Source organism: Lycium barbarum, chromosome 7 (assembly GCF_019175385.1).
Source record: "Lycium barbarum isolate Lr01 chromosome 7, ASM1917538v2, whole genome shotgun sequence".
NCBI lineage: Eukaryota > Viridiplantae > Streptophyta > Magnoliopsida > Solanales > Solanaceae > Lycium > Lycium barbarum.
In genome coordinates this window covers 88,727,821-88,744,105 of record NC_083343.1, presented here as the reverse complement: position 1 = coordinate 88,744,105, position 16,285 = coordinate 88,727,821, and the positions used below count along the sequence as shown (strand labels likewise).

At 35.7% G+C, this 16,285-nt stretch overlaps 1 protein-coding gene and 1 long non-coding RNA gene across 10 annotated transcripts; one reads left to right on the top strand and one right to left on the bottom strand.

The window, feature by feature from the left end:
- The first annotated feature begins 978 nt into the window (after nucleotides 1–978).
- LOC132603532 (uncharacterized) lies at nucleotides 979–8,257 on the top strand. The gene is made up of 2 exons (XR_009568386.1): nucleotides 979–1,741; nucleotides 7,696–8,257. It is a non-coding gene; the product is annotated as an uncharacterized LOC132603532 (long non-coding RNA).
- Nucleotides 5,860–15,734, bottom strand: LOC132603531 (uncharacterized). 9 transcript variants are annotated; one of them, XR_009568384.1, is made up of 5 exons: nucleotides 15,525–15,733; nucleotides 8,931–14,248; nucleotides 8,134–8,827; nucleotides 7,735–7,856; nucleotides 5,860–6,099 (listed from the first exon to the last, which is right to left on the bottom strand). XR_009568384.1 is itself a non-coding variant. In XM_060316636.1 (2 exons), exon 2 carries the CDS (start codon nucleotides 13,542–13,544, stop codon nucleotides 12,489–12,491), a length of 1,056 nt encoding a protein of 351 aa, XP_060172619.1. In that variant the 5' UTR covers nucleotides 13,545–14,248; nucleotides 15,525–15,734; the 3' UTR covers nucleotides 11,293–12,488. The 9 variants fall into 9 exon arrangements, 1 of the variants encoding a protein (XP_060172619.1); XR_009568380.1 differs by having other exon boundaries at nucleotides 7,735–8,827; XR_009568379.1 differs by lacking the exon at nucleotides 7,735–7,856.
- Between the last annotated feature and the right edge of the window lie 551 nt (nucleotides 15,735–16,285).

Sequence of the window (16,285 nt, the reverse complement as noted above, 5' to 3'; positions counted from 1 at the left end):
ATACCCAAAAGACCAGGCAATTACGAAACAAATGGAGCCTACTTACTATCCACTGATCCTGTGCAACCAACTGAGAAGGTCCTTCAAGCTATCTGTCAGGACCTGCAGCACGAAATGCAGCGTCCCGAGTAGTGGGATGTCAGTACTGATGAAATTACTGAGTATGTAAGGAAGAAATATAATAATAGCGCAGTGAAACAAGCATAAGTAGAAGAGGAACCACCTGAAAGCTGAAACTTGCCACGAATGGCATATGATATGCATGCTGTAACTTTGAAAACATAAATACATAAGTAGAATCATCATCATCATAACGTACCTAGCTATAGTAGGGCTCGGTGGAATCGTACCCGGCCATGTGAGGCTCGGTGGAAGCGTACCCGGCTGTTGACACCCAATTTTTGACCTGCAAAAATTTATATTAACTAGTTAAGCTTCTTGAATAGCAAACAGAGTAAGAGAATTATTCAGAAAATCCAAAATGCTTTTTAAAATAGCTTTTGGCGAGATTTTACCATCTCTTTGGCAAAATACCTTAATAAATGTTATATATATTTTTACATATAACTTTAAGTATAAATTATATCTATTTTATATATTTTAAATCAATTTATGACGGAAAAACAAGTGTTTATTTTAGTGCGCATCTTGTTGGTAAATTAAAGTCCTTCACTATGTAGCCAATTATTTTACTCTGTTAAGTCGAGAAGCTTAATTAGTTAGTTGGATATTTAATTTATCTCAAACTTATTTAAAATGGGTCAGATTTTACAAGATTTGGTTGAGTTGGCTAATTTTCACAAAAATGGGTTACCATTTAAATTCAATCATAGCCATATTTACTAAAACTTCAAAGACCAGCCTTTTCAACCCAATTAACACAAAAAACGTCCAACCCAATTATACATGACCGGGCCCAATCCCCATTATATCTCAAAACCCCTTTTCTCCAATTCATTTTTTCATCAGAACAACAACCAAACAAACCCTTAGAGCAAACCTGAGCTGTCTCTTTCATCTCAGCACGCGTTCCAGCTCATAATAGTCGTTTCTAGCAAAGATTTAATGGCTTTTTTGACTCGTATAACCTTTGCTCGTCCATTTGAGAAAAGGCTTTAATGTTTTGTCTCCTTCGACAGCTTTGCAGATGGTAACATGACCTTTTCTTCTTTTTCTTTGAATTTTGCTAGACTTCTATTGGAAGATTCGGATTTCAAGGGCTTCTATGTGAATTTGAGTTGAGATTTGGATTCCAAGGCTATTTTCTAATTGTCCCACATCGGTTGAAGTCCAAAAATTGGGACTTTTGTTCAACTATAAATAGAAGCCCTTTCCCTTCATTTTAAAAAAAACAAGGTTCTGAGACCAAAAAATTAGTTCTTACACCAATAGTGTGTTTTTCACAGCCCCTAGAGTGAGAAAACTCAGGAACCCGGCTAAGCCATTGAGTTTTGATGAAGTTCTCATTCGTAGTCTAATTTTTGGAAGTCCTTTCCGCTTGTCGGAAATCGATTCCGGTGAAAGAGTGTTCGTCGTCAACCCTCGTCGCCCCCGTCGCTGCCCGACAAAAGGCTATATGATACACTTGGAGACAAGAAACTGCTGCATTTGAGATGCATTTTACATGTTAAGAAACTGTGGGATTGTTGCTACACTTAGGACACCGCCTAGTATAATAAGAATCATATGCCACATTGATGTCCCTGGTACTGCACTCTGTTTGCTGCTGCTCCCTTTTGAGGTAAGTTGCTGCTATTTATTCTTTCTGGCTACACCTGTTACCACTTGTTGTGCTGCCTGCAGTTGTGGCATTTTGTTAGCTGTTGTACCTTGGTTTGAGGCTCAAAATAGTGTCCTTTTTGAGTGAATTGATGCTGCTTCTGTAGTAGTTATTTGGTTATATTTTTGGCTGTTTCTCCTGGAACATGGGTGCTGCCATCTTGGGTTGGTAAACTACTATTTTTAGAGCAGTTTGCTGCTATATATTACTACCTTTAACTACTACCTATTGCTACTATCTGGTTGTTGCTACATATCAGTCAGTTTTCAACGGTCTTTGCCTAAGAAAAAATGAGCAGATGCTACACCCGAGTTTCCTATTTTTGTTGTTTCTGATCAGTGGTTACACCTTGATGCTAAGTTGTTAGCATACTCTGCTGCTGCATTTATAAAACAGAAACTGAAACTACACTTGGGCTATTATATTTTGGTGATGCTGCTACAGTCCTTTTGAGCTCCTGCTATGGGCTGTTTTCATTTGGTTGTTGTTATGTCTATTGATTATGTGAGCCACATGTTATGGTTAATATGCTGCTGCACTTAAGATCTCTCCATTGCCGTTGTTTGGAGATGATCTTGTTTTAAGGTTGCTCTTTGAGTTGCTGCTTCGCTGGTTTTCGAGCCTACTTCTGGTGCACTCTTTAAGTAAATAATGTGGTTGCCAGTTTAGGCAAAATTTGTTGCCTTGGGTGAACCGATTATTGTCTTTTGAAGTATGAAATTATCACTGAATGTTGCCTATCACTACTGCTCGTTGCAGTTTTTGCTAGAAATGAATAGATGCAACACCTTATAAATGTCCTACTAATTGAACATATACCATACTTGGGGCCAAGGAAAAAAAAAATTGAGGCCATGCCTTGTCTAGAAAGGTTACCCCTCGGTTTGAGCAAGGATGATCTCACATTGATATCACGAGGTAGGAATCGACATGCGCCTGACAAGGCAACTAGAATGATCACTAGTTTGCAGCCGTGACATGATTCAGGTTCCTCTGCCATATTCGGAACCGTGAGTCTGAACCTCCGTAATCAAAGCTACCAAAGTTTGATACAAGTCCGAGGGATATTATTTATATTCATAAACGTCACCCTATGGGGTGGCGTATCATTTGACTAACTATTTTCACTTCATTCTTGCGAGGTACATCTAATCAATATGGATCCGTGAGATGAGATTCTACCAAAGACGGAAGTGAAGTAAAGTTGAAGGCCCGACAACTCGGTTTTCCTAATTTCCCCGGGCGGGGTTAACGCTAGGAAGCCCTTCAAAACAGGTTTTCCTAATTTCCTAAAAATTAGGTGACGACTCTTTTAAAATAAAGTTCGAAAGAGCTGCAACGATTTCGATGTAGCTTTTCCGAGCGTTAACCCCGCCCGCAAAAATACGAACCGTTATAGGTGGTGACGCTACTGGGGACTTTAGGTTCTAACCATAAGGGCTTCAATATAATGTTATTGCTTGTATAAACTGCTTATGTGTTTCCTTTCCTGTATATATAAACTGTCATTGCATGCATATCACAACTCTGCTACTCTTGGCATTTATTTTACACTTTATTCCAAAGGCGACTTCACCTTCACTATAAAACCAAAATACTTCTTTTGGAATTGTTATAAGGCGGGGTTGGTTCGTGGTCGTCCAACATCCCTAACGGTTCAGCCCCAGTTGTCCGCTCGATTTCTCAGTCTTTTGTGAAAACCCACTCTAGTGATAACTAGGATAGAGCGAGCCAAATCCCTACTGAACTAGAACATTCATGCCTAGACGAGCCTTGGATATCTCAAACCCATCTAAGGCTCATTAAGATGACTACCTTATGTATTGATTATGAATGTTTATGTTCCATTTGAGACCTTTTTGGATTGTATGAAACTAAACGTTTGTTCCTTCTTCTGTTGGTTTGTTAAATGCTAATTGACTGCCTTGCTAAGTTTAAGTTAAGATTTTCTTTAGAATTAGTTTGAGGGCCATATTGCCTAAAAGGAAATTAATCAAGTGGTTAATAGAGTCAAAAACTTAAGGGAGTGCCTGGAAAGACTTGGAATTGCTTGCGATCCAGTTCCGTACAGTCAACTTAAGATAATGACTGACAATCCTAATTGAATGATAAGACTAAGGTGGCACTTGGAGAGATTAAGAGTTGCTTGCAACTAGGTCTGGTGCGGTGTCACCAATAGACAAGAGGGGGAGGTCTCAAAGATTAAGCTTGGAAAGGTTGGAGTTATTTCAACCCAACCTAGTACCGCTTAATCGTAATAATAAAAGGAATCAGATTTTAGATGGCTGAAAAAGGGGCATTAGTGAAAACTGCTTAAGTTAAAAAGAAGTGAATACATAGCATGTGTACCTATTTGATAAGACTTGATCCTATTAGATGTATCATGTATATGCAGCGGTACCTCAGCAATATATGAGTATATACTAAGTCAAAAATGGGATAGAAATCACCCAAAGATTTCATGCTTAGTGTTTAATGGTTTGCGATATGAACGCAAGTGTTCCAGCCCATTAGAATAAATATAAGAAGGCCCATTTCAACTTTAAGCTAATATAAGAGATAAGCCTAGACCCGGTTAGAAATTTCCAAGGAGTTTGTGCGATTAGGCTTGCCAGGCCTATTTCCTGGGTTTGTTCTAGCACGATCTCAATCTGGTATCACCGTATACGCATATAGTTTAATGATACACATCTGTGCTTAGCGATGTACGATCAGTTAATCAAAGCCTGATAGTTTCGTTACTATTCAGATGGTCAAAATTCTCTCCGTTCAGTTAGTTCCTTAGGTCGTGTTCAAAAATCTTCCATTTCGATCGAATCCTGGATTACTCTGCCACCGGCAAAGCGAATGCTCTGTTCATTATAACCGATGGACTGATAAAGTTTCCCTTTTGAGATTCTCTGATTGGCTCATGAGGACCACCGAAAGTGTTCCTTTACTAAAAGGCTAAATTCACGATCCTTTTTAGTCCACCCATGCACTACGCTACAAAGTTTCTTTTACAAAAGACTAAAGTCATGATCTTTTTTAGTCCACCCATGCGCTACGCTACAAAGTTTCTTTTACTAAAAGCTAAAGTCACTATCCCTTTTAGTCTACCCATGTGCTACGCTACTCGTCCAAAAAATGTCAAACATTAAAAAATAATTCATCCGTCGTTCATTCAGACTCTACCAGTCTCCACCCACCCTCCCATGGAGAATTAGTTTTGGGATGTGAACTATGCAGACTTGATTCTTGCTCCAGCAAGATACGTAGGCAATCCTACATAAGGGTACGGTCTTCCGCTGTTTCAAACTGCGGACCCTCAGAGCGGATCTGGGGTATGTCTTTGAATCAGTCAAACTCTTCAAATCTTCGTTCATAAACATCTTGAATTAAGTACCCTAAAGGCTGGAAACTAGGGCAACTTGTTCAAAATGTTCAATAACTCTGTTCAAACTCCAAAATGACCCGGTCAAATAAACAAATCCTTTTACGAAAATTCAAGCAAATAAGAGTTAGCACCTTAGTCGTCCCTAAATCAGTTGTTCAGCCCTTGACTCTCAATACTTTTTCTGAGGTTTATATCCCCGTCATCACCAGTCTACGATGACACCTTCAATGGGATCAACACGAGGCAATCACTATCCCACTAGGGAAATTTTCTGCGAGCACAACGACAAGAAAGTTACAAGGATATGAGCCTCAAGTCGACGTTAAGAACATAGCTAATATGCTAAGGGGGGTACGTAACTCCCCAACCAATCGAAACCCGTGCTGACCCTATCCGTGCCAAAATGCCCAGGATGATCGCCTTTCGAGGTTGCCTTTTCACCAATTCACTCTTAAAGAACACAAGTGTCTGGTGCAAACATAATTCAGCTATGACGATACCAATACCCTTTCTTTTAGAAATCAAGGTGACAACGTTCTCAAAAGAAATGTGGAAAACTATGTCTATGTAAAGTCTTATTTATGGATGTGTTGCCAGCCATATTTATAACTACTAGATGGCCCGTGCCCGTGCTATGCACGGGCGTACAGCTGACATCATTGTTTGTATTATTTGTGCAATTATTATAGGAATACTAAAAGGATCATAACACTAAGAAAATAATTTTTCGTGTTTCAGGTTTTAATACTTCATAATATTTACGTGCACTAAGCAACAAAAGTATACAATATTGTGAAATCGTACATTCTTCATTTTCAATGAGGAAATCTGTTTACATTATGGAAAAAAGAAGCACCATGCCTTTTGAAATTTGACCACTCCATAAAGCTTTGTTGTCATAACTCATAAGCCTTTTTTCCCAAGTTGTCAAAGATATTAGAACCTGCCATTAGAAACCATAGGGATGAGTACTTGTCTACCAAAATAAAAGAAAGAATTTGGAAAGCGTAAGAAATGACGTGGACACAATGTGAAGTAGGATGCAAGTAAAATGTTTGTGTCCTGTTAAGGTAAAGAGAAATACTACGATGCTATTATAAAATAAATAGCTCTTGGAACTATAAGTTGGTAGAAGGAACCCATGGGTGCAAGTTGGCATAACTTTGAGTCTTCTCTGTTACCGATGCATTAAGCAGCAATCAATGAAACAACAAGCTATATTGAGTGAGGAATGACAGTTTGTTACTTGAAAGCCCTTCTAAGGCTAGCTAGCACTTTAGTAAAAAACTAAGTAAGAAAACAACTTCACATCATTTGTGATATTTTGCTTTGCAAGTATATTCAGATGATGACAAAGGACTATAAAGGAAAAAATCAAACTTTTATTCTATTGTATTCTGCTTAACATAGTAGGCAAAAATCATGAGATGATAATTTTGAATCCAAACATAGTTTTCACCCGGATTGATCACGTCACAAACCTTATTCGCAAGGGGATCTTGTGCTGATACATAAGCCACCCACAAAGACTTATTAGACCAGAAATTGTGAGTTGGTGTCACAAGTAGCATGTAATAAAACAAAGGGCATAAGAAATGCTTGCAAAAGTCATGATAATACTTGTTTATCAATGATAAGATAGTTGGTACACACTTAAATTTCTTTCATAAGAATTTGCTACTTGCTCTTGTTTATTGAATTCTAAATCTGATGCCTTCAAACACCCCACATAAATAATCTCCAAATCTAGTCTTTCAGCTACAAAATTAGTGTATGTAAAACATATTTGTCCCATTCAAAACACCACTTTTTTCCTCCTTATCCCTAAGCCTTCAGTTGATACTAATTTGCTACAATGATCATCCTACTTTCATTATAATAATTAGAGTAATCTGATCAACACCAGAACTGTCATCAATAATTCATCAAAGACCTTGATCAATTGTGTTTCTTTAGTTCCATGCAAGAGTGGTATTTCATTACACCACAGATGTGGTATCTTGAAAGTGTGATTTTTCATAAGATTGGAAGGTGAAACATCCAGCATAAACATTAGATATTTAACATCGCAACAAATGATAGTTTTTTCTTACATGGCAAACAAATTGGTACTAACAAAAAGAGCAGCGAAAGCAACTCAACTTACATTGCAATCAACCTAGGTCAGGTCAAATTTCAAAAACCTCATCAGACAGAGGATGGTATTAAACTGTACACCTTTTCACCATTCCAAATGATATTAAAGGTAGTTGTTGGTTTTAAATATTTCGAAATGTACAGTGGAAGAGCTCTTATAAACATAATAATTAAGCTGCTCATTTTCTAAAAAAGTTAAAGAGTGAAGCAATGAAGGTTTGTCTAAGTTTGGATCAAACTATTCTGTGTATTACTAAAGAATTACGAAGTTCTTGATGCCATGTTCAAATGCTAGCAATTGTATTTTTTTTAAAAAAGGAAGAGGAAGATAGACTGCTCAATTTATAGATGAAAGTTGGTCAGTACATAACTTGGTATTTGTTATTATTTTTGGTATATGTAGATCTCACGCAAGATAGCCAAGTAGGAGGTATCAGTTTACCGCTTTACAAATTTCTTCAGCCTCATTTGATGACGATCTTAAAGATGCTGAAACTTGTCTTTAGCAGTTCCATAGGCTCTCATTACATTCACTACCTTCAAGTTAAGCACCTTTCTACTGTCCTACAACCCAAAAGAATAAGGTCTAATTTTCTATATCAGTGGGGAAATCTCTGCCAAATTTGTTTGCTAGAATAGTTTTCAATCTATCTCCATGATGGAAATCAATTGTAATTCCTAAACAGACACAAGAAAGGAAAGATGTATTACATACACTATCCCTCATCTAGCTTTCATTAATCACACTGTTAGCTGTTGGAGAAAATCAAAGGCACAGAGAAGAGCAATAAACAAAATATAAGAGAGGTGAACAAATATTTTGCAGACATCGAAGACATACCTGAAGTTCGATTCACACGCCCAAATCAATTTGGAGCAAACCACATGCATCTACTTTTTGGAGAATAATAAGTTCAAATCTTTCTTCAGATTGAGTTGCAACCCGTGAACATCAATTCCTAGAGTATCAGCGAGACATGCTACCATAGCTGTATTTACACACTTATAAAGTGTAAAACCTGCATATGGTAATGGAATTTTGACTCCGAAGTGAATAACATTTTCAAAAGTCTTATGCACAATGAATTAAATAAAAGAAAGAAACATAGGTGTGACATATGAATACTTACCTAGAGTGTACTCAAATACTACTTCAACTACCATAACAGCCCACATAGCATTCCATCCAACAACTTCAGACAGAGGTCTCATGTAATAAAACACAGACACAAGGGAAAGAGCCAATCCTACTTTGAGGCAATGAACAACCTCTTTTTGGGAGAATTAGGTGCAAAAAATTGCCACTTAAGTGTATTGTTGAAATTTGTAGAATATGCAAAGCAAATGCTTTTGGTTTCTTTGACATATATGTCGTCAGCTTCTTCATTGCAATGTTATCATACAACTAAGGAAAGGAAGCAAAGTTACTCTGGAAGCACTCTATCATTAAACTCTAGTTCTTGTTGGGTCCATGCTTCAGTAATTGAAGAGAAGACACTCACAGGCCAACTGAGTAATGCACTTACCTTCAAGGTCTGACACATGAAAATGTTCAAAAAATAAGTTAAACAAGATGAAAGTCACATCATCCCCAAAGAGTAATTGAAAAATGAAAACGGAAAAGCAGAATACACCTACCACTAAGGTAAGAATCTAAGGCAGCCAAAGAGGTGTCATAAGTAAATTCAGCAGATGTAGAAGCTCCCCCTGAACTACAATAACTATGATTAGCAGCCAAGTAACAATAAAAAACATTTGTTCATTGGTACTTTCAATAAAGAATTCTTAATTGATGGAGCAAGCAAAGAACAAAGTATATGTTGAAGATAGAAGACTTACTTTCTCTATAGCGCCTTTTCTTCAATCAATGCATGTACGAAATTGGTTAAAAGAACAAATGCCACAGGAATTTCAAGAATAGCTAGACAAAATTTGGTAATTAACTTCTCCTTGAAAAATAATTAAAGTGGGTTAAACAATGGAATAGTATGATAAAGGAAGTAAGGTTGATGAAAAATGTAAATGGAAGTAATAACTTACATATGTTATATGAATAGTTAGTAGCTTTTTGAAAGTCCTAAGAGAATGCTTTACGGATAATTTCATTATATACTATATTGTAGGTAGAAATGATCATCGGGATCGTCTACTGTTGCGGATCGGATTAATATTTTTACACAGTCTGAACTTCTTTATTTATAGTCATAGCAAAACATAGTCGAATAGGAAATCGTGTTCTTTTAAATTGAATAGGCAATTTTTCGTCTTGTGAACATAACAATGGTATTCGAGGAATAAAAACATGTTTGCCTTTAAAGTCACCACTTGTAATTTTAGCACTAATAATATGAGTTTTGAAATCAGAACAAATTAAGCGTGTACCATTGCATAAACCATCAGAAGGATTTAAATTGCGTAGTAGTATAATTGGACAATTTTGCTTTAGAACTAACTTATAAGGAGACAAACCAGTAGGATTCAAAGTATGGAGGAAGTCTTCAAATTGGCTTTGATCTTTTGGCTCTATAGTTTCATCAATTCCAATGAATGTCACAACAGTTATGGGAAATTCATCTATGAACATCTGATTAATTTCGTTTACGAAATCATTTTTGGTCGTTAAGATAACACGTGATGTTACGGAGGATGTATCAGACATGAGCATCTGTAGATTGGGATAAACAGTTTTGAATAAAATATTTAATGAATCTTTCTCATCGTAAAAGGAATAAGAAATGATTTTGGAACCTCGATTTTATCATGTTCATTAACTTCTTCTCTTCCATCTCCAATTCTTAGTAAATACTCACAAAATGTAGGATCTTTGCATGCACGCATATTTTGTGTCAAATGGAATTTTTGAAGATGATCCCAGATATTTGAATATAATAAAGATTCACGTATGAAATTCTTTTTTGTTCCGCTTTTCACAACAGGTAAAGTCTATCTAAAATCGCCTCCAAAAACTACGACTTTTCCACCAAATAGTGTATTTATACCCAGAAGATCTCTCAAGAGTGAATCAAAAGTCTCAACAAGTTTTTTCCTAGCCATCGATACCTCATCCCATACTATTAGCTTTGCATCTTGAATTAAAAATGCAAGTGAACTCTGTTTACTTATATTGCAACAGTAATTTTCACCTACATCAATAGGAAGTTTAAAACGTGAGTGGGCAGTTCGTCCTCCAGCGAGTATTGAAGCTGCAACACCAGAAGTTGCTGTGGCTAAAGCTATAAATCCTTTTGATCGTACAGTAGCTAATAAAGCGCGGTATAAAAATGTTTTTCCTGTTCCTCCAGGCCCATCAATAAAGAATGCTCCTGGTTCATTTGAGAATATTTTATTAAGTATGGTGATGTACGCCTGTTCTTGTTCTTTATTTAGTTTTTTATATAGTAATAAATCTTCTTCAGTTACAATTATGTTTCTTTCTAAATGGGTGTATCTAGCCTCTTGCATTATTCTAGAAGATGTAAAAGGTGTAATATTTTCTGATGTGAGTTTAAATTCATTGATATTCCGTCCCATTGAATGCAATATATCATTTATGTGGCTTAGAACTAAATAACGAATGTTTTTTGTTTGTATGTTTGGCATAGCTGTAAAGGCTTCAGACATGGAGCATTCAAATCTTTCCCATAATTCTTTTGGATTAGCAGGACTACAATATACTAATAGTGTAGCAAATAAACGTCATAGACTATAAGGCATTTGGTAATTTGAAGCTTCTAACATACATTCAATTAAGTTATTATCAGAAGCTAACAATCCTCTTTTTTCTGCAGATTCTCTAAATGTGTTATAGGATTTTCCGTTTACAGTCTTGAGATCTTCATATGATTTTGGTCCTCGTATGTTCATCAATAATAGTCGAAGGTAGTATCTTTCTCCTTCCGTTGGATGACAACTAATAATACGTCCAATAGCATAACCTTGTCTTCGACGTGACCACATTTTAACAGTCATCGACCAAACAAAATGTTCTGGGAATTCTTTGTACAATAAGTTAAGTTCTATGGCATGTTTATTTTTTTCATTCATTGAAAAACATTCTGTCAACATTGTTCTTCGAGTTGTAGGATTTTTAAGTATTGAATTTAGATTTGTAGTCGTTTTAAAGGAGACAAATTGTTGATTTTTAAGATGTAGCTGAAGTTGGTATACATTGGGATTCATCTCATTGATATGAAACGCAAACAAATGCCACATAGCTTCTGGAGGTGATACCCATTTGCCTGATCTATATTCCTTTATTTCATTTATGTCTGTATTATTAGTGTTATTACTTTGTAGATTGAAAGCAATTTTATCATGCCCTTTACAAATGTATTTATAGAGATATTTAACAACTTTAATATCTGCACAAACTTCAACATTTATGTGACAATTAAACTTGCTTAGTAGATATGGATTGTAAGGAACTACCAATGAATTGTCAAGATATTGGGCTCTAATTTTTACAAATTTTCCAGTATCTCGTCTCCTATATATTGGATATGAATTTTGACCTTTGGATGTTTCATTGGCATAACTTTTGGGGTATTTAAATTTACAATATCCCTTTTTCTTCATGCACGAATTTGTAGGATTTAAAGTTCCACAAGGTCCATGCATCATATGCTTAATAACCAAAGAATGTAAATATTGATTTGTATCAGAATTTGGTAGTTCGGCACAAACAATTCTATCATAAGCCTCAGGTGTCAATAATTTATACTCATCTTCAAGTATAATAAGGAAATGTGCATGAGGAAGACCTCTTTTTTGAAATTCTATAGAGTACATAAAAGCAGCGACTTTACCGAATATACGTTTTTTTAACTATATCAGATTTTAGTTCTTCTAGTTTTGCTTTAAATACTCGGCTTATTAAATTGGGTCTATTTTGTATTTCATCAGTTGGTAGTAAGAAATCTTCTGTTTCTGTCCATGAAGGATTACATGTCATGGTCAGAAAGATATCGGGTTTTCCAAAGTGTTGTACTAATATAATGGCATCCATGTATCGATGTCGCATATCTCTAGGACCCCCAATAAAGCTAGCAGGAAGGAATGTTTTTCTGCCAATATTTGAAGCCTCTCTTTCTCCTAGTCTTAAAAGATCAATGAGTCCTGCTAATACTTCAATTCGAAATAAATCTTGATTGAATAACAAGAAGTCTAATCTTTGTGTTTCCACTTTTATGTATTGATCTACAGAAAACTGTTGGAATACTCTCCCAGAATGTAAAGTATCATTTTCTTCATCATCTCTAATTTGAAGTTTGTAATAGTAATATTCACGACAAGATACAGTGTTCTTTTCTGTCTTTCTTTCTGTAAAATTTCTTGTTCAATATCAAGAAATCCATCAATTGAAGACATGTTGGATACACTTGGAATGTTTTGATGTTTGCAAGAAGAAGAATTTCTAGGGAAGTTTGCTTTTTGTATAACTCTTTGAATACCACAATGCCAACCATTTTCACCATAGGGAAACAACAAAGGATACTGTAATGCATCGTAACAACCATAGTAATAGTGAACCAGTTGGTTAGTGTTACTATGTGTGTAAACACGAATATGTGGTGTAGAAGCAGGGTTGTCTAATTTTTCATCAATCCATATAGCTGCAACTTCTGAAACATTGGGTAAGTTGTATGTTCGTTGGTCCAAAGCAGAATCACATTTAAGTGCACTGTAGAAGTTGGATAAATCTGGAATATGTCTTAGAGATTTTAGAAAAACGAAGTATGGATTAATTTTTAGAATATCGACTAATTTCGCAATAACAGATCTATTGAGGTTTTCTGAAAAGGCCATTCTATTAACTATATCATTCTCATTATCGTAAAAATAAAGTTGTAAATTTCTTGCATTGTTATCTGTAGTAGTGAGGCTATTAAGAAAATGATACATTTGTCCTTGAACTTTAAATGTGTAGATTCCTTGAGTTCTTTGTGCCAATTCCTTATCGTACTTTACTCCAAGTGAAGTGAATGCAAACATATTATTGTATGTTCTAATATAAGTACGGAAATGATTGGATTTATCGGAGTTTCCATAGTAGAAACTTTTTAATTCAGGAGGTAGTTGGTGTGAAACTAATTTTACTGAACCATTACTACAGCAAAAGCTTGGGGCTTCATATTGAAATCTTTTGGGACCTTTTTTAAAATAGTAGGATAGGAAGGTAGTGGATTGATATTCCAACAACCTACCTGTGTTGATTTGCGGCCTGAAATATTTTAATTTTGTAAGATCTAACATAAATAGAGCGGCGAAGTAAAAACGAAGTTTGATTTAACCAACCAATTCGAGAAGAAGAAGGTGTCTCTTGAATGAACAGAGCAGGTTCTCCTGAAATCATGCTTTTCTGAGTAGAACAGTTAGGAGTAGAATTTTCTAAGAGAGTATGTCTTCTCGCAGCATATTCTACCCGACGCCGTTCTAGAAGTCCTGCCTGTTGGGCAGGCGGCATTTCTTTATAGGCAATACGACGTCTAAGATTTTTTTCCATTTGGACGTTCTCCGTCTTTCTTTTTTTGTCAGACATCTGATTTCAAAGTACTCAGTTAGAACCCGTTTATTTTTTTTGTCATAGTTAAAATTTAATATATTCTTACAACACACGCACACATATAATTAAAACCAAAAAATAGTAATAAAATATGAAGATAAACAGTTATAGAAATCAGATTGGTGGTATCTCTCCCTAAAAAATTATACTCACATTGATGGTATCTCTCCCTTGAGATGGCTTTTGACATGGAAGTTACTAAATAATTACTCTAATAAATCTAAATCAAATAGACTCTTAATCTCCTGACATCTTGTTAAATAAATAAACTGATGAAATTTGGATATATAGACTAACTCAGTAATTTAATAATAATGTGAAACCAAAGGCAAAATTACCTTTAAGTCGTAACAGTGTTCGTCTGTGCCGTTGAAGCAACTTTACTTTACAAACACTGCGCAATCAAAATTGTAGGACCATTATATGCCAATTAAATGGATGGAAAAAGTAGGTGATTTTATATAATATAATGGATTAAATAAAATACAAATTCACGAAATACACGTTATAATCCCAATCATAACACTAGTCAATTTCTTTCTATGACAAGAAATTGTTATTAGGTGTGTATGTCTGCAAACTTAGGTGCAACAGATTTAGAAACAGAATTTCACGACATCCTCAGAATTCATTTCAGTCATTAATTCAGTCTTACCTGTGCACTAAATTAATATTGCTGAAGAAGCTATAGGAAAAAATTGAAAGAAAATTAAATAGGAAAGTTGTGGTCTGGTTTGATAACGTCTATGAAACTCTAGCCCAAGTTTAGGAGGTCTAAATAAGCTGAGCAACTATTTTCTTACTGATCGTTGGAAATCAAAGCACATTATATTCCCATTTAATGAAAGACCTCCAATAGGGAACACTATCTTTGAATTTCCACTACTAAATTGTTCACAGTTAAAAAGAGTGTTATTTAATAAAAGCAATGAAATTTTTAATATATCAACATATACAGGAAAATAAGGACAAAGGGAAAAAACCTAATTTCTTAAATTGGTGTTGCCCTTTCTTTCCTTCTCTTCATAAAATAAAATTGAAAAATTGGAAGAAACCCAAATTGGTATGAACCCCAAATTGCAAGTATAAAATTGTAGATACTTTATTATAGCCATATAATTCAGAATTTAAATTGGGTATCTTTTAATTTTGAATTTTCCGGAGAAATTTATTGAAAGATGATGATGGGACAACTCACCAAACATAGAGATGGCAGTGAAAAAGAGAGGAGTTGAAGTGTAAAATAAACCTTACCTAGCGGATGCAGATGAGCATAAGAGAGAGTTGGTTGTGACCCTTTTTTTTTTTTTTTCTTTTCTCGTTAATAGAGATAGGCAGAAAGAGACATGGATATACAGGAAGAGAAAAAAAAAACGAAGCAGAGAGAATATAAGCACAAACCCAAAAGTGAAGGAGCACTTGAAAAATCCAGGATTCACTTTGAGTAGTTAACAGATGTCCATAAATAGAAGAGAAAAAAACCCCAAACACTCTTGACCCCCCGACCTTAATTTATCAACAGCAACAATCAAAGAATTGGAAACCACAATACAACCCTTGCATTTATACAGAGAGAAGCTAGAAAACCAATGAACAAAGAACCATAAACTGGGTGTGCTGGGATTCATATATTCATACCAAAATTAAAAAGAGCGGAAAGAGGGACTTACCAGAAAACCACTAATAAAATGAGATGTAATTCCAAGTAGACAGATCTTGAACACTGGAGGAAGATTTTCAATGGAGTGTCTTTGATTTTGGGAATAAAGAAAGAAAGAGATGAGGAAGGAGGAAGAGTCAAATGGAACGAAGTAGAACCTTCTGTGTGCGTTGAAAAAATAAAGGAATGGAAGATGCAATGACAGATACACTAAAGTTTATCCATAAAAGAGCACATATTTACGATAATACCCTTCGTCGTCCAACAAACCCTCACTTATTAATAGTAGAAAAGAGGTTGCAAGCCTTTTTTACCTTATGCTCAAGTGACGGACACCATTTGTCTCTAATATCTGGCTCAAGTCTTTGGGGTAATACGGGCAACTCAAAACCGCTCGGGCCCATCATAAATCATGGCTTTTCGAAGTCATTCTGATTCGCAAACACTATCCCAGTCTCACGCATAATTCGACAGTGGGGCAAAACAGATCCATTTTTTGACCTCACTACATGAACTACGCAGTGACCTGACTTCCCAAGATGGGGTAGATAGGCAGTCCTTATAGGACTCATACACATTTTAGGAAAAAACACCATTCCTCCGTTCTCAACTACGTTCGACCTGATTCATGACACAGCAAGATAAGTAGGCGCTCCTCGAGCTCGGTTGCACCAATCGAAAAATCCAAGAAACTCCTATGAAACCTCAGGGACGCAGAATCTCAGAGTACAAGTAGCGATGCAAGAATCAGCCAATACCGATCCTAAACTG

Bases quoted from the DNA above. Each gene is read 5' to 3' on its own strand.
- LOC132603531 (XM_060316636.1), bottom strand. From the start codon at position 13,544: ATGTTAGATCTTACAAAATTAAAATATTTCAGGCCGCAAATCAACACA.